We start from the raw sequence: 19,861 nt of genomic DNA on the forward strand, positions 1-19,861 counted from the left end.
CCAAACTGCTTATTTAGTCGCAACTACATACTATGCTTACTTGGGAAATGAAATTCGGGCAGAAGAAAATAAATGTCGTTTTCGATTTTTAGAGTTAATCTTCATTATTATTATTTGTTCATTTAATATACTATTTAATAATTTTTGGAATTTGTTTATGATGAACATTTACCCAACGCGATGAGTGACGAGCCAATTCTTTTTTTTTTTTTTTAATATTCCGAATGTTAATAATTAAAGTTGTTTTGTAAACAACTAAAGTAAGTTGTGCTCTAAAAATAGATTAAATAAACGTGATAAAATTATACGAAACGTCTCGGAGACAAAAGTATATATCCCGTGGTCGTTCACCAGGTAAACTAATGCCATTTATTTTTAAAATTAGTTTCCATTTAATTCGTTACCTCTTATATAATTTTTATTTGTGTAGAAATATAAGTAATAAAGATTTGAAGAAAAATAAAAATTTGATTTTATTTTCTAAACTTTAAAAACTCATAATTTATCTATAATACAGGGTGTATCAAAAGTCACTATCTATTACGAGAACTAATTTGAATTATGAGAAAGGATTTACATATTTTATTTTACTTTTAGTAATAAGGACTGGAATATCGCTGCCGACACACTTGTAGATATGAATCGCTGGATTTGTCGTGGCAGACCACGATTATGGGCAGCACGCTTCCCCAATTTAACACCTTCAGATTTTTATGCTTGGGGTTTCATTAAGTCTAAAGTGTACAATAGTAGGATAATTAGCGACAGGGCCGGATTATCGAATAGGCAAAGTAGACAAATGTCTAGGGCCCGTAATTCGGAGGGGCCCGGCTTCAGTGCAGAAGATTTCTCTGTTTCAAAACGAGTTAAAATTATTTAAGAAATTCGATAGGACAGAAAAGGCTGTATTTAAGAATTCCTACTAAGCTCCGCCCGACTAGCCATTATTTAAAATAATAATAATAAAAAAAAAGGTCGACAGCAACCCGTGCGTCAGAAGTAATGTACGCTATGAGATCTCTCGCACCATCTAGAAATATTCCTGATATATGGTTATGATTTATTTTCTAAATCTAAACTTATACGTCGCGACATCGCATATTCGGTAAAGCGTTCAAGTTGCTCGAGTGCGAAGATATTACAATTGAATAGTGTTTTATAAAAGATTAAAAAGGATGACACTACGGTGTGACTTGGCGTCCACCCAAGTCACACCGTAGGGTGACACCACGATATCCGCACCGGGTGTCATCCATGTTAGCTACGCTAATGTCACATTATATAAGATTTGTTTAAAAGCAACTTATTTAAATGGGGCCCCAATTTAAATTTTGTCTATGGCCCGCTAGAGGCTTAATCCGGCCCTGATTAGCGATGTTGCTGAACTTAGAAATCTTATTACTGATGCAGTTCAAAAGATAACACCACAAATGCTGAAAAGGTTTCCTATCGCTTTGAGCTATGTAGAGCCATTGATGGTCGCCATGTGGAGCGTACTTTGAGTAAAGCTTTTTCTCAAATTAAAACCTGTTCAAAATTCCAATTATTTTTGTAATAGATGGTAAATTTTGATACACCCTGTATATAAGTTAGTTATATCATTGTAGTAATTATTAAAACACAAATTATATTTTGAAAAATGCTAATTAACATTATTTCAGTGCAATGTGCATATTATCTAAAAATGATTTCACATTTTTAGATAATTTGCACATTGTTGCACTTTTACTTGAAAGAGCACTTTTTAACTATACAGTCAAACCTGTTTTTGTGCGGTCTTTTTTTGTGCAATTTGTTTTGTGCGATTTTTTTATTTGTGCGATTTGTTTTGTGCCGTATATGAAAATTTCAATCAAATTGGAACATAATTGACTCCTGTAAAATTTTTTAAAACTATTGGATGTTTTCTATGACATCAGCAAGTTTTTTCATTTTTTATTCAGTAAAATTTTTTTCTCATATATTTTTTCGGTCCCCTCTTATTTTAATAGCATAAAAATCATAAATATTATGTAATATTTGAACATATGCGGTAAGTTAGCTCCCCTTCAGCTTTAGACTGCAGGTGTGAAATTTCATGCCTCGTTAAATGAAATAACACTTCCTGCAGCTATATTTATCAAATAAAATCATGTTTTAATGATTATTTTTAACTTTTTAATGTTAGGTTCGTATTTAAGTAGAAATAATTAATTAATATAAAACAATAAAATTCTTAGAGGATTTTTCCCCCCATTAGGGATTGCAGAAAAAGGCCCAAGGAGTTAAAAAAGCAATTACTAGTTATGTGAGACTTTTTTATGCGGTCCTTATTCACCGCATAAAAAAATATATTTTTAATTGTGTTGCGAAAACTATTTTTTATAGCCACTCGTAAAGTTTCGTGCGATTTTTTTTAGTGCGTTTTCTTTTATGCGGTTCCTATCCACCGCACAAAAACAGGTTTGACTGTACTTGACATTTTTCTTTTTTAAACCAAAAAGTTTAAGTCTAAATGTTATAAAACGTTTCATTATTTTTCTTTTAATATTATGACATTCTTTAAAATGAATTTTCTGAATTTAAAAATCAGAATTTATAATTCAATTAAGAAATCCTTACAGTTTTGTTTCTTCAAAAGAACATTCTCAAAGATATGAATTTTGTTTTTATATATAAAACAATTGATATGTCTTTTTAGTAGCATAAACTAGAAGGCTTTTTTGTAACTACCCAGAAATACTAATTTTGTTAAATTTGTATCTATTAACTTGTTAAATTTGTATCAATGGTATCTTTGCTCCATTATTGCTCCAACGTGTATGACGGGTTGCAAGAGTTGGATAGGATTAGAGCCGTTGCTAGGACGTTGGGAATTGGAGCAAAAGTCATTGAACGATTAATAAATTCTTACTCAGATCCTACCAAAAAGAAGACGAAGACAACTGTGAACAACAATGTTACAACAGAACATGTCCAATATTATGAAAGAAATTGCGGATTACAAGAACACAAGATTACTGTACAAAACGGCTCCCACCGTTTGTAACTTGTTTAGAATGACAAAGATATGATCAAGAAAGAACAACAACTTGGGGTATACAAGACACCGTATAAAAATGATCAATTGAGTCTGAACAAAGAGTATGTAGGTGGACCACCAGAAACCTCAACAAAAGGCTTAAGGAGCTATGTACGATGTAAACAAGGGGCACTATTCAATAGCACTATCCAGAGTGGCGCGAACTGATGGTTCGGTGATTGAGGGCTGAGGCCATGATCGTTACACTGGTGCGTTCACGACTCTGGCATTGAGTTTAGAAAAGTTTGAAATACAGTATATAAATTCAGCCTTACTGGCAAATGTTTAAATTACAAGGGTGTCACAGTGTTGCCATCAGCCTGGAAGTGTATGCTCAGGTATGGCTCGTTAAAATCTGATACATAGCACGCGGTCGATGTAATTCTATATGTTATGCTATTATTTATATATGTATTTTTATTTTATTTTATTTTGTTCTATTCTATTTATTTTGATTCGTTCAGTTTTATGTATTTATAAGATTAGTTATTTTTTTTTATATTTTGGTATTTTAACGATGTTCGAACCGTTTTAAATTTGAATTTGTTATCGCATATTCGTTCAAAGCATTTTAAAAATAAATGGCTTGTAAATAAATATTATTTTTGTGGATAACTTAAATATTTCTCTCAACAGAAGTTATATTTAACTTGAAAGATAAATACAGTGGTGCCTCGTATAACGTACGCCTCGAATAACGGACGCTGCGAACAACGGATTTTCTGTTTGGCCGTTACGTAACTCGAACAACGGACTTTCCGGCATAATTGGCGACTGCTCCATGGGTGCATTAGTGTTTTCCTAACATACTTTACAATAGTAATAGAGCAGACCTTCTACCTGGCAATAAATGTCAGGCTTCCGGTGCTCCACTTTATTTTCAGACGTTCTCTGTTTCGCTCAATGCTTTACAGAGAGTTGGATACACTATTGCGGTCGTAGCCGCTACATTTTTTTTTTACCGACATATATTCGTATTTTGTTACATTCAGCATATTACATTTTATATATTTAAATTACATATTATTGAAACAATTAATATAATATGTAGATTTTTTATAGTTCCATGTTGGCTGTTTTGTACTTTTTGTACAAACATTATAAATAAAAATAAATACAAATACAAAATGTAAAATATATGTGGAGTTTTTTTTTTTAAAGTTAATGATAGTATTAAAGAGTCTACATATGTTTTATGTTTTATTTAAAAGTACTTGAGATATTTTAATTAAGGTTTCAGAGATAACCGCTATGTTTGCTTGTCGTATATTGGCACTTCCTATTATCATCGTATTTTCATATTACCACTATAGTATCGAAACGTTTCTTTACCTGTACTAGTGTCACTGTCACTGTCACTGAGTAGGTACCTCCACAATTTAACACTTTAATTTGTAGAACTTTCACTTATAACACAAAAAGTATCACTTTCTTGTAGTACTTTCACGTGTAGTTTCTTAAATCACTGTACAACCATTCCTCTTGCTCCTCCGTCGTATTTCCCTATTATTTGTAGCACTTGTAGTACTTCCAAGATTATTTTGTTTTTCATGATATCATCTCATTCATACCACTTATTTCATTATCACTTCCTTTTCGTTTTGTGGGTAAAATTAGATACACTTGTAGTACTTGTAGTACTATTGCCTGTTGTTTCTGTTAGTTGTACTATTGTTACTAGCACTGTCGTCGTATTTCCACGTTTCATTACTTCTTCGTGATGGTATATGGGACGATTATATTCTGGTTTTATAACATATTCTTATAAAGTTTATAAAGTATGTATAAAGAGTGACGTTATTGATAAGACTACTCTTTTTTATTGGCCAAGTATAACCTTCTTTATTGCTTATTGTTCGTAGCTCGTTTCTAATATTTTCATATTTAATACACTCAAATAAAAGATGTGTCGGAGTTTCTCTGTCTCCGCATATTTCACAAGTGCCATCGTTATTATGATGGAATCTATTGTGGTACTCTGCAAAGTCACCATGTGCAGTCATGAATCTTGTAAATTTATAATTTATTATAAAGTTCTTATTTTTTATTCGCTGGTGAACATCAGGTAGATACTCAAAAAGTTCTCTTCCTTTTGTTGATTCTGTCCATCTCTTTTGCCATTTTATTATATATTTGTTCTTTATTTCCCTTTTTATATATCTTTCAGATAATTTCTTGTATACTACTTTCATGTTTGAGCTGCTTGCCTCTTTTGCTAGGCTGTCTACTCGTTCGTTTCCAGGGTCGCCCATATGTGCTTTTACCCAGCTGAAAGATATATTGTTTTTATTTGCTAAGATATATTTTCTAATGTTGTCGATGAGTTCGTGTTTGTTTTCGTCGTCATTCAATGCTTTTAATACGGAAAGACTATCTGTACAGATTGTGATTGTTATATTTTTCATGTTGTTGCTAATCCAGCTTACAGCCTGTTCTAAGGCTACGAGTTCTGCCTGATAGTTATTGCATCTTTTATCTAGTTTGATTTTCCTGTTGTATTGTTCTCTATTATTTGATATATATATGTATGCAGCTCCTACTCCTTCTGGGGTTCTCGAGCCATCCGTATAAATTCTATTTTTAGTTAATGGACTATATTCTTTTATTTGTATCTTTTTCCACTCATATCTTTTCAATTGTTGATATCTTTTGATTTGATATTCTATTTCGTCTTTCTCTGTTAGTATTGCACCATATGTTATTTTTTCTTTTAAAATTTTTCGAATATCCTTCCTTTGACTTATTTCTAAGTCCATTGGTAGGAGGCCTGCCATTACACATAATGCATCATTAGACGTGGTTCTATATGCACCTGTTATTCGTAGGAGCAATTTACGTTGGAAGCTTATTATCTTTCTTTTCATATAGATCATTTCTGCTCTATTTCCCCATACTTGAGCGCCATATGTAGTTATTGGTATCACTACGCCTTTGTATATTTGAGTTAGTGCAGTGCCTCCTGTACTCCATTCTTTTTTTGCCACTTTGGTAATTTCTTGAAAAAGATTGCCAACTTTCTTTTTGACAGATTCAAGGTGGGCATTCCATGACAATTTGTTGTCTATTGTCATACCTAAGTATATTATTTGATTAGAACATTTTATGTTTTTGTTTTGCAATTTTATCGTTGGCTGTCTTTTATCCACTTTGCAAGTCGTAAACGCGATGGCCGTAGTTTTATCGGGATTAAACTGTAATTTGTTTCTCTTTCCCCAGTTCGCTATCCTCTCCAATATGTTATTACATTTTTTCTCGATTTGCATCAGACTGTTTGCTGAGCAAACCACCAATATATCATCCGCAAACGCTGTTATTTTCGTTCCTATTATTGTCTCAGTATTTAAAAGGCCATTTAGTAGGATGGACCAGAATATGGGGCCTGAACACGATCCTTGTGGGCATCCTATTGTCATTGTTTTTTCAATTTTTATGTCAGCATATTCTACGAATGTTGTTCTGTTATTTAAATAATCCTAACATACTAAATAAACGTAACCGGAGACGTAGTAGCGGAGCTCTGCGTCTCCGCTACTACGTCTCCGTTACTACGGGAGTGCGCTGCTGTTTGTAGGCATTTAGGAACGACGGTGAAAGAAAGATGGCAGCGCTCGCACTATCGATAGTATCGTGATGGAGGAATCTATAATTCTAAAATATGAGCCTTTAAAGGCAAAAGAAGAGTCCCAATTGTAAAATTTAACCATAAAATGGATTATTTGTTGAAAGAGCATTCAAAATAGCCACGAAAAAAATTAGAATGCCGGCTACCATTCGAAAAAAATTCGTAAAGACACTTACATCACCGCGTGCACTAACTTGCGCTTTCACAATTTTTAAATTTTCACTCATAAAACCACATAATGGACCCGGAAACGAAACTATCTGAGCCACGGAAGACGCCATGTTGCTTTTTACTGTAAACTACTGCTACAAGCGGCCGTTTTTGCCGTTCGACGGCGCGCACTCCCACCAGAATTTAGGAACGCGTTCCGCAGGAATTTTTAAACGGATGTCGCTCGCGCAGAGTTACGCGGAGGAATAAAAGAACGCACCCCGTGTTCATTTTTTTATGATACAATACGGTTATTTTATGCTGCGGAACGAATTAGATGTTTTAACATGTATTTCTATGGGAAAATGCGTTTCGTATAACGGACGTTTCACTTAACGGATGTGCACCTGGAACGGATTAAGTACGTTATATGAGGCACCACTGTATATCTTTCAAGTTAACAAATTTACTACAGAACATGCAAAATATTTATTAAAATTACGAAAAGTCATGAGCATTAAAACCTGTCTTTAGAAATTATCGACTTGTGAGTAACGTCACGTAGGATGTCGCAAACGATGCCATTATTTGTCGCTTAATATGTCAGACAGTAAGTGAATTTTATTTTATTTTCTCTCACTAGATGGCAGAACAACTTTCTCGTTAATTGTGATCGTTTTTTATAGCATGCATTTAACACTTAATGTAGCGTATTCCAATACCTGAACGTAACATTGTTTATAATGGCAGTGACATGTTTAAATGAGTCATATTGTATTATGAAATTCGAAAAATGTTTTAATTTAAATAAACTGCAAAATTATGATAAAAGTTTACATCTTATATAATTATTTTAAAAATATTTTAATTCGTATTTGATAACACTCATAATTGAAAAATTATAGCGATGATAGTGCGTCTTTTAAAATGACGTTAAAATCTCAAAATAGTTTTCCCTTGCTGTTTCGATATATGAATAAATAAACTTTGGACAAGTAAGATTGAAGCAAGGGAATTGAGGAAGTGAGATTTGAGCTAAATGAAATGTATAAATGAGATTGAGGAATACAGTGGCGTGCCGTGACATTTGATAATAGGGAAGCTGTGTTTCTGTAAGAAGCCGACTTCCAGGGGCAATCAGTTAATTGCGCGTCAGTGATGGTCTAGGGCAGTGGTTCTTAACCTTTTTATACTCGCCGCCCACCAAATATTTCATAATTTTTTTGGGACCCCCATTTTTTAATAATAATTTATATTTGATAATTTGATAATTTATCTATAATAAATTGATTTTTTATTATTGCTTTATTTTTTATATAATAAATGTAAATCATAACTTTATTATTTCATTATCTATTTAAATAACATTCAAACTTCACAATTAAACATGAAAACTCATTAATTTTTAACAGAAAATAAAATAAGAAACATGTCGATAAATCGATCCAATGTCGATGCTAAAACTAAACTAAAACTAAAACGCCCACTTGTCGTAAGGATTTTGCATAACTTTTGCAAAAATATTTAAATTTTCAAAGCCTACTATTTTTCCTAATTATTTTTAAAATTCCAAGCATTAATAGTTTCTTAAAATTGCTTTGGAATAAAAGAAGTAAATACTGCGGTGTAAGTAGCATATTTACATTTATTTCTTCTGTACTAACAAAGTTGTATGTAGGAAGAAATACAAAATAAATAAATAAAAACTAAATAGGAAAACTTTATCTTTCTTATTTCACTTTTCGATACGATATTCGGATTATACATCAATTTTCTTTTTATTATATTCTGAAGGAAATTTTGCATAATTTGGCGGCCCCCGGCAAACTTCTTATGGACCCCCAGGGGCCGCGGCCCCCTGTTAAGAATCACTGGTCTAGGGTCCATTCGTATTCATTTGTTCGATAAGCCAGTAAAAACTGTAGACTTCTCTAAATGTATTTTTAATATCACAATTACATTCTGAATCGCTAGCCACGATATAAGGGCTAAAATTAAAAATAAATTATAAAAACTTACTCGGTGAAATAAAATGTGCGGTGGATATACATACCTGGTACAATGTATTGTTCGATTGTATTAATATACTTTTAAAGAAAATTATAATTAAAATATAGCTTTGTAAAGAAACGTACATAAAAATAACATAAAATAGTCTTTACTTTTTAAATCTTAAAACAATCCACTTAGTCAAATATCTTGATACGAGTAGCTAATGGATGGAACTAGTGCCGGTCCAGGTAGGTGTGTAGTGAGTGTGTGCGTGCCAAATCCCGAGGGTGCCGATACCGGTCAATGTCAAATGCCTCTTTTGTCGCATCACTAGTATATCTCAAAGGACGCCACAGGGCTGTTGTAAATTTTAAACGTTTCTCACCGTAGCTGTAAAAATCTAACTATGTTAAACTTAATAGTCATTCGTTTTCTAACTAATTCGTTTTAATACCAGGTGTACACGGAAATCAGTTTCCCACTGTACTGAGCGAGTGATTGGTTCTGTTAAGCTTTTGTTGAAGTAAAATTCTGGCTCTTTCAACAGGGTTTTATTTATGTCCCCATTCCCTAATCTCTTAATTATTTAGTCACTTCTTAAGTAGAAATAAGTCGAAACCGGTTACTTTGTACCTGAATATCTGTAGTCTTGGGAAAACAGTGGAAAGACAAATTTTTATGACAACGGATATATAAATCGTAAATTTAAGGAAAATAAATTCTAGAGCTTTTTTTGTACCATTGTATGTACTGTACGTCTCATTCATTAAATTTAGTTGTAAATGATGCTGCCAAAGTAACAGTTAATTTTTAACGCTGTACTAGAATTGTACACGTTTTTTCTGCATCCCCTTACAGATGAGACATACTAAATCGTAATATCACCGGTTTAACATCGAAATCCGTAAGTAATATAAGATGGGAGAGCGGAATAAACGCAGAATAAATATATCAAATATTTTAATGGAGTTTTTTTAAACTCCTGTCAACTATACAGAACTATCATAAAAACGTGCCAGTAAACTCCTATCGGTTGGGTTGTTATAAATCTAGTCTAGGGTGGGCAACCTTTTTTATAACATGGGCCAGAATAAATTTTACGTTTTTTTCCGCGCCGTAGTAGTTAATTGACGCCTTCTTGTGACTCGTAATTTTTTTAGTCTGCAAATATGAAATAAATAAATAAAAAGTTAATTACTACATTTATTTCTCTTATCGTTTTCGAAAATTACAAAGAATTGGAAAAATAACTATTAATAACTATTAATTAGTTATTTTTCCAATTTAATAATCTATTAAAGATCTCGCGGGCCGGATAGAAACTTTTCGCCAGCCGTAGCTGGCCCGCGGGTTGCCCGCCGTTGATCTAGTCTGCTCGTGTTTCACATAATCGGGCGAGGGTGGTCGAATATCTAGCAGGCGGCTAACAGCCCACAACCGCTCCGGGATATAAAGTCGCGTACTCTTTACGCGTGTGTCGCTTCTACCAGCTAAACCGTGACGTTTGTGCTATGTAAAGCGCATGCGCCAATGCCTATAATCTGGCTGCTTGGAAGTTGACAGGCAGGCGGATAACAGCCCACAACCGCTCCGGGATATAAAGCTGTACTCTTTACGAGTGTGTCGCTTCTACCAGCTAAACCGGGTAAGGTTGGTGCACTGTAAACCGCATGTGCTAATGCCTATATAATCTGGCTGATTGGAGACTGACCCGGTTTCGACATTCCTTCCGCCACCGAATTATTCGAATATACAATAGCAATCTTATCGTTTTTTTCACATGTAGTATAGAAATTTGTAAAAGATACATAATGCAGTTATAATAAAATATTAATTTTAATTAATTCAAAGTACGTTAAAATATGAAAATTTATATTTTATAAAATTCAAGGGAAGGTCATTGGAAGGTGGAATCGGCGCTTCCATCGCTTCCAATGACGGCACGCCACTGGAGGAATAAACTCTTGCTTATCTAGTCTAGCGCGTTCATCTAGTAAATTGTTACTATAGTTTGTCATGTGATATTGTCAATACGGTCATGTTGCTGCTGCTCGCATAACTCAAAGCTTGGGACTTTAGTTCACAGATCTTAAGGGCAGGAAAATCACTATTCTGCAGAAATTTCGAATTTGAATCATTTCCTTAATAAACGGCTTTTATTTACCATACAGGAAATATTTAGTTTTTAATGCTATTTTATAAATTTTAATACATGTTTTGTGTCATGTGCTATAAGTATATCATAAAATACATCAGAATTTATTACTTTTTATTTAGGGAGAGGAAAAAAATTATGAGCTAGAAGAAAATGTAATAGAATATAAACAAATTATTGAGGTTAGTTTTATTTTTAATATTACAATGTAACTATGAAATTGAAATTATGTTGAATAAAGTAAGTTATGTTATATAAAACTGTAATCACTGATATTACTATCATTTATTTAAAGTTACCAAGTTTAGCATGTCCTAAAACACATAAATTAAAATACTGTATACTTACAAAACTTGTCATCAGAATTCAGTCATTGTTAGTTTTCAGGTATTTTAGATTATCTCAATTATATGGGTTTGTTTCAATGCTAAACTGTGAATTACCATTGATATGCTTATTATGACATTTAGACTGATCAAACAAATCATTCATGTTTTCAATGAATGATTTCTTGAAAAAAACATTTTAAGTCACAAAATTTAGTTTTTTTTTGCGAACAATAACTTTGACAAGTGCTTAATTATTATTCTTTATAATAAACTTTATACATAAACTATTATATATAAACTTTAAACACAAAAAATAAAAAAGTGTGTTTAAAGTTTAAAATAAAGAGTATTATTTCATATGTCTCATGACAACAAAAGTTTTCAATAGATATCCATTCCTATTATCATTTTTGATTTTTCCACAACATATTTTGTAATAATAATTTTAAAAAATAATATTAAAAGATGCATACTGACTAATATAGCAGTATAATTAAACATTTCAAATACTTGCTTATTGCAAAGGAAATATTAGTAATTATTTTGAAGGAATTAAATTGCAATAAGTGGTTAATAGATGATAATAGAGTCAAAAATAAACTGAACTTTTGGCACAAGTTTTAATATACAACACACTAATTCTTATACCACATTACCTTCAAAGTTCCTATTGCATTTAAACACATCTGCCAGCATCTACCACTTGTCAAAACAGTCCTGGAAATAATTGTTTGGGATGTCTTTAATGACTTTTACCATTGCAGCTTCTCCTCTGCTGCTTATTAGTCTGTATCCTTAACTTCTTTTTGTTTTAAGGAACAGATAAAAGTTTTCAAGGGCAAAATCAAGGAATAAGAGGAGATTGGGAAAAGCATGATTATGTCCCTCATTTTCAGATATTTGCTAATCATTAACAACAGATTGAAGACAAGGTAGAGGTCAGTGACTAGAGCCCTTAGAAACGACATAACAAGTTGTTTTCAGTACTATTACGGTGATCAGAGCAAAGAGAGCACTCCAATAGCAGTTCTGTGACTTTATTTTAACATTCAATTACCTTACTCAATAGCCTTAACTCTAGCAAAAAATCTTTTATTTACACAAATGTTTTCATCCACATTCCATTGGATATCATCAGGCTGTAGAATTGGAAAATGGAGCTGCAATGTTTGAAAATTTAATTTTCTAACATTGCAGTAAAAAATTCCTTTACTTATGAAAATCCTTTACTGTTTGAAAATTTAATTTTCAAACAGTAAAGGATTTTCATAAGTAAAAGAATTTTTTTCTGGAGTTTAGGTTATTGAGTAGGGTGATTGAATAATATATCCAGCGTTTAGGTGTCGTCTTTTATTATAACAGTCAAATTTTGTGTGCATTTTGAAATATAGCTTATAGTGTGTGCAAATTAGTTAAAGTATCTAAACCAAGGGTGTCCAAGGCAAGTTCCAATGTGGCCCAATAAACGAGTAATCAAAACCAACAATTTTATTTATTTTTTTATTTATTTATTTCAATGGCATAAACTCAAAAAGAGAAGTTTTACAAAGCCGTAAACCTTTATACATATTTTATTTTGAGTGGAAAGGAAATATTTTCAAATACTTGGAAATGTGTGAATGAAGAAGGAATACTAAATAAAGCTGGAGTTGGGACTCAAAGAATTATAGACCCAAATTCGGGAAAGGAGAGAAAGGCCAAAAGATAAAAAGTAGTGAGAAAGGTTAAATAGACCTTCTGTTATGCAAATTTTGACCCTTAATTTTCCAACCTTCCTCACTTCTTTATCTTTTGTCCTTTCTCTCCTTTCCCTGCATTTGGATATATAGTCCTTTGATTCCCAATTCCAGCTTTATTTAGTATTCCTTCCAGAGTTGCAAGATTTGGCTATCCTTTTTTTAGTTTGACGTAAAAAATATCATTTGGTACATTGGCTACTTTTTGGGCTACATATTATTTATAAATATATTAGTTGAATAAAAATGCACTTTAAAATGGTGTTTTGTCGTTTTTTATTAATTAGAAACCAAAATAAAACAAATATTTGTGTTTTTCAAATAAATTTTTCTCTCTGTTATAATAAATGAATTTATTATTTTTTTTTACTTAGAAATCTAAGTAAAAACTGAAAGTGTCTGTAGAAGTAATTTTTTTAAAATATCCTTTTTTGTGATAAAGTTTTAATACTTATTACTATAATCTATACATGTTAATCCTTAAATAAACTTGTATATTTAAGGATTGGCCACAATATACTTGGGCCACAAGTATATATAATATACTTGTGGCCCAAAACTCCATAACTTCTTCCAATGTGGTCCAGAGAAACAAAAAGGTTGGACACCCCTGATCTAAATAGTGAAAAAAATAGACCATCTAGAGATTCAGAACTCGATGATGATCAATAACAAGTTGTGTAGTTTGGTGTCCTGCTCAACTGGTCAATAGCTGATATTGATGGAAACCTAAGAAAAGCATTAGAATAGATAACAAAACATCAAAAATCCAGCAAGGATCACTTAATGATTACATGAACATTTTCGGCTATTTTCAATAATCATTGTCAGGTTAATACACTCTAAAAAAAGAACACAAATTAGTACATATATTTTGAAAATGAAGAATCCTGCATGTGATTGGACACTTACCATACAAATGAAGGTGACTACATATGCAGTTAGAAAACACAAATAGATTCCACAGAAATGAAAATTAGTAAAATCTATATTAAGTATTGAATTTTCTTGAGGAGACTTCAAATAGTGATTTCTATGCCAAGGAATTAAGCTACTTGTAGCTATTGCTCCAATGTATTCCCAATGAAGAGGCATGAGGAGGGACAGAAGTTACCATTGACAGGAAGAAAATTGCATCAAAAAGACCAATGAATTTCTGAGGGAATCTAGTGATGAGTCTGCAAACTATCAAAGCAACAACTAGCATTCCATGCAAAACTGTTCAGTTTATAATAAAGGAAAAATTGGTCTGAATGAAGTGCACAAAACCTAGGATCCATATGAATTGATGGTGGATCAGAAATTGAACTGAATTGCAGTATGTCAAAAAAATTTGCTAATTTGCTAATTTCATAAGACAAAGCTTTTGAGCATATACTATTAATTGACATGATGTGGATTTTCATGTACTGTACATCCAAAGTTTGGCTACACTACATGGAAAATTCAAGTTAAGGGAGGCTTTTGGCAAAAGAAGAGGAAGCTCTTAATAACTGTAGATTTTCATGGAATTGCTTTTTGGTGGATCCTGCTTGAAAAAACCACTGTGACTGTTGAAATCTATAAGGACTTTTTAAACTACCTCATCAAAGAATGGAAAAGTAAAAGCAATGTACAATATTGGTTGTGACGATGCCCTACTCCATACTGCTAAATTGGTTCAATTGTACTTCATGGATAAAGAATTTCATTTTGGATTCAATTCACCTATTTACCCTATCTTTAGCCTTATATTTTAACTGTTTTGGTCCTCTAAAAGCTGCTACAAAGGATAATTTATATTAAAATTGGGATGAAGTCAAAACTCTATTGAATAATGTAGTGCTATATGGTTTGACACAAGGCCTCTATCAAGGTGTTAAAATGTTATCAGAGCAATGGGAATGAGTAATTACACAAGAGAGAAATTATATTTAATTATTGTAAAATTTCAATGTTTTTGACTTTATACTTTTTTTGTTTATTTCAATAAAACCACTGATCACTTTGCTCTGATCATCATGATACCATGACAAATGGCATGGATGCTGCAGAACATGCTTACTTTGTAGGTAAGTCTTCTGTAAACATTTATACTATTAATACAATAAAATTTAAAATAAAAATAAACCAAACTTTTAATGTATAATATATTAATTCATTAATATGAATTAATTACTTATTCTGCATTTCACTGTTAACTCTGAATACCATAGTTGCTAAAACTGTCATTTTATAAAATTAGTTTTTAATCTAATTTGAATTCTCCTATTGTAAAGAAATTTATTAGTCTGTTTCCACTTTTTCTGTATATTTATTCTATTTGCTACATCCATGTCTAATTTTCATTCTGCCTATATATATATGTGATCATAAATACTTGAATCTACCAATTTTTCTATCATATCAAAATTTTCCTCTATTTCTGACAACTTGCTGTCTTTATTAGTTTAAAATATTTTTAATTTTTAAACTTTTATTCTCTAATCTATCTCTAATGATTTTATTTATTTTATCCTGTCTTTTATAACTTAATCTCTTGTTAATCTTTACTACTTAAAATGATATAAATTTTGTAAATCTAAAATTACACAATTTTCATTCAAAATTTAGATGCTTTTTTTAATTATACTTTATTTTTTTATTCAGATTATTATTGTTTATATTACTTTATTAATGCATTTATTAGAATTTTTTATTTTATAATTTTATTTTCATTTACAGAATTTAAGAGCTGAAAAAACAATATTTAATTTTGATAATGTATTAACAGAAAAACAAATATTTAGGTGAGTTTATTATTTATGAAAGTATTATGTATTTGAAATAGTAAGTGATCAAAAACATTTGTGCAGGTTTTGCAATAGCCACTATTGCAAAATCCATACAAACTGTTCTGTTCATTGATATATTGTACAGTATTGTAAATACTTTTTCTTCAATTCAGTTAGTGTATAAGTGTTGAGAAAACTACACTTTTTACTCAAACACAAAGGTTTAATCTGATTTTCATTTATAACAACATGTGGGTTGCCATTTTGGAAACACAAAACTTGAAACCATTAAATTAACAGCTTTACATCTGAAATAAATAAACAGACTGACACAAAAAATATTTAACATAAAGGATAAATTTTTTTATTAAGCAAAATTTGAATCAACCTATTTTTTTACATAATGAATTCATTATTTAAAGATGGCCTAAAAATTTTAAAAAATTGAACATAGTCATAATTTTACTATCATCAGCTTACAAATAACTGAATAAAATGAAACAGAATTTGTTTAGAACAATTTATTAGAATGAAGATTCTTTAGAACAAAAATTTTTGAATAAATTAATTTAAATAATGGTTACAAATTAAACCAATTCTCAATAAAAGTGAAATTAATAATTTGTAAAGTTAGCTTCTTGTCCTTAATTAAATTGTTTTAAAGTATTCTTTGTCTGCTTGTGCCCTTTTTTAAATTAAATGACAAATAAAAATAACAAACTGAATTCTTATGTTAAACTTATCTATATAAAGAATATATTTGAAAGGGTAAGAATAATATTACAGAAAAATGGTTGGTATTGGCATAGTGGATGAACAAACAAATCAATACAAAAGATGATACAGTACCAAAAATAAATATAAACAATTAAATAAAATTATGGAGGTAGTCTCCATAATTTTATTTGGTTTATACATTTAGTTAGTTGGTGTAGTTTATACATTTAATCGTAGTTATAGTGAAACCCCTAACGTTTATATAGGTAAAACTAAAATAAAATTAAAAGTCAGAATCAATGAACATATTAAATCTATTCAAAAAATTATGTGCACTTTGCAATGGCAAGACATTGCAATACCCAAGGATGTAAAATTAAATAGAATACTTAAAAAAGAAGATAATTTATTTAAACATCAGTTATTAGAACACATTAAAATAGTAAGTAATATTAATAACGTTATAAAGGTGGTCAATGAAAAATTATACATGAATCATGGAAAAGTTTTGTATACAGTATGCTGGAGGAGCCATAATAAGGAGTGTTATGTGGTATCAGTATTTATAAAATAGAAGGTGGAGTTTGCCATACAATCTCAAGTTTAAGATAACAAAAATTAACAGAAAGTTATTTTATGTAATATATAAAGAATAAAGTTTATTTGTTTGTTTTTTTATATATTTTGACATGGTTTGAGCAAATGTAATGAAACTTTTCAGGGACCATCCTCTCATTCAGGAGGAGGTCAACAACTACTTTTAGTCAAATTAACTTCAATCCCCCACTTGCAATAGGCTCCCTTTATATTTGACCAATAGAATGCTGATGTTTGAGCAAGACTAAGATTGGCAAATGAATGCACCATAACCCAGGCAGAGTTATGGGGAATTTATAGGGCCATCTCATATGTAAAACAACTACAACTGGAAACGAGAAACCTAACTGTCTTCATGGATTGGTGAAGCTCTTTACATACTTAAAAATGAGAAGAACAGCTTTTCCCTGGCCTCAGACCTAATAGCCCTAGCAAATGAGATCGGCCAACAAACAAATATATCTTTCAATTGGATACCGAGCCACAGCGGACATGAGGGCAACGAGCTTGCAGACAGATTGGCGAAGAGGGCAAGAACCAATACTATAGTCACCTACACAAAATACTCGATCAGCTATGTTCAGCAATATATTAAAGAAGAAGTTAGAATACTGTGGCAACGAGACTGGGACAGCTCAAACACCGGGAGGCAATGCTATAGCTTCATCCCTTCGATTGAGGGACGTCAAAAAATCAAGACTTTCCAACCAAGCTAAGAGCTTACGCAATGCCTTACTGGACATGGGGCATTTAACACTTATTTAAAACGTTTCAACAAAACAGATTCGGATTATTGTGAAATAGACATACACGAAAAAGACAATGTAAACCACTTGATTTACGACTGTTCCAAGTACAGCGAACAAAGACTGAAACTCATCAGGACTTGTCTACAAGAAGGCTACAATTGGCCACCTGGAGATCAACAATTCTTTGCAGACACCAATCTACTGAAAGCCCTGACAACATTCATCAAAGACAGCAGAGCACTTGCCCCACCTACAAGCGAGCAACTTAGCGCCAACCGAAGCACCCAAGGAAACCAACAAGTGTGAAAAGACAAGTCCTCCTATACTTAGACTATTTAAACTGTTTTACCAGTGTCTTCCACAATTAATCATCGATCACCCCTGTTGTTATGTCTTCGGCTGGGAAAGTACAGCTTCTACGAAATCGTTTTCTGGAGGGGTTCTAGGTTAACCCGATGGGTAGGAGGAGGGGCCTAGCAGTTGGGGTACAACTCTGTCCCTCTCTCCCTCCACATTGAAAATGAAATTGACTTTGAAAGCAGTGATCTGACCATCAACACTTCCACATTGTTTATGTCCATGTATCCTGCAGCCTAGTCCCCTGGTGCAAGGGTGCTTTTACTCTGCTTTGTATATAAACAGATACTGCTGTTATTTGCTTTGCAACTGTCAATTTGTATATATTCATTGTTAACGCTTTACATTGTGATCGGGATAAGCTCTCCCGACTACCATATAATGTAAACTGTATCCTGCTTCCAACCATTAATTTCCATGTGTTTATTGAATACTGGTATTAATCAGAAAAGCTTTATGAACAGGATAAGTCCTCCTGTATACTGATATACACTTTATCTCATTGTATTCGCACTTACTAATTGTATTCGTTAAGAGTTAAGACTGCAAAACCGATATGTGGACGGGGAAGTGCCCCGTAGCATGCTCGGCAACACTGTACATAATGTTCTCATTTGTCTCGTGGGGGCCCCCGGTAGCTTCTTTTCACATGTTCCTATCTCCCTGTGTTTCCTCTTCTATCTAACTTCTTACTTTCCTAATTTCTTTTTTTCGTTTCCTACAGGGTTAAGTCTGTGTTATAACGGATAGCCCTTCTTATCTTTAACATCAAATCAAATCAAATCAAATCAAATAGAAAAATTATTTAATACAAAAGTTATCAGCAAGCACAAATTTTAAGGGTTTTAAAGTGTATCAAGTTTAAATATTGGTCCATTTTTAATGAAATATTTGATTGATTGGCTGATAACCATTTAATATTCAGCTGTGAATTATATGTTAGAGTTAACATTAGAAAAAAATTTGGCTGTCTTGAATTATCTTCTCGTGCAGGCAAAAGTCAATAACTATTTCCTGTTGAAAAACAGCAATTCCTGTCTATCTGATCATAGAAATTGCATTGTTTCATACCATCTGAATATTGCATTCTTAGAAAGCACAAAACATGTACTAGGATTTTCATGGTGTCAAGTATGAATATTTGGTCTATTTGCCTCGAAATGTGATTGTTCATTTGTTTTTATTTTTGTTACAAATTTAAATGAGATAAATTTTGTTTATCTCACTAATCTAACTACTTCTTCACTACGAAAAATCTACTTCGATTTTTGTCATTTTTATTCAGTTTTGTTAAAGTTTTTTATTATAATTTATTTAAAACTTTATGATAAACATAACAATGACAGGCTAAAATAACTAAATTCTTAATATTGTTTTCATTTTAATGTTTTTTGTTATTACCATTGTCCAGGCAGTGCTGACCCATCTGCTAGCTATTTATAAATTAAACTACTTTTTTCTTGATGTAAAATTTCTGAGTTTAAATAATTTTATAGTTTCAAAATAACAAAATAACTGCAGATATTTGCAGTTTGACTTTTCTGGGTCTGAGTCTATTTCAGATCTAGCAGATGATGTGTGTGAAATAGCTAAAATGTTGATATTGGGAATTTTGATGTTGATGATGTCAATGAGTTGCTAGA

General features: G+C 31.7%; 1 protein-coding gene across 1 annotated transcript in view; it reads left to right on the top strand.

The window, feature by feature from the left end:
• Positions 1–19,861, top strand: part of LOC136972759 (inositol 1,4,5-triphosphate receptor associated 2-like) — a 180,433-nt gene that overhangs the window by 27,640 nt on the left and 132,932 nt on the right. The window contains exons 6-7 of the mRNA XM_067267386.1: positions 11,103–11,162; positions 15,749–15,813. Coding sequence (XP_067123487.1) covers positions 11,103–11,162; positions 15,749–15,813 — 125 coding nt within the window. The remainder of the gene's footprint in view (positions 1–11,102; positions 11,163–15,748; positions 15,814–19,861) is intronic.

The sequence above is a fragment of the Centruroides vittatus genome, unplaced genomic scaffold (assembly GCF_030686945.1).
Source record: "Centruroides vittatus isolate TY-2023 unplaced genomic scaffold, ASM3068694v2 contig_301, whole genome shotgun sequence".
Lineage (NCBI taxonomy): Eukaryota > Metazoa > Arthropoda > Arachnida > Scorpiones > Buthidae > Centruroides > Centruroides vittatus.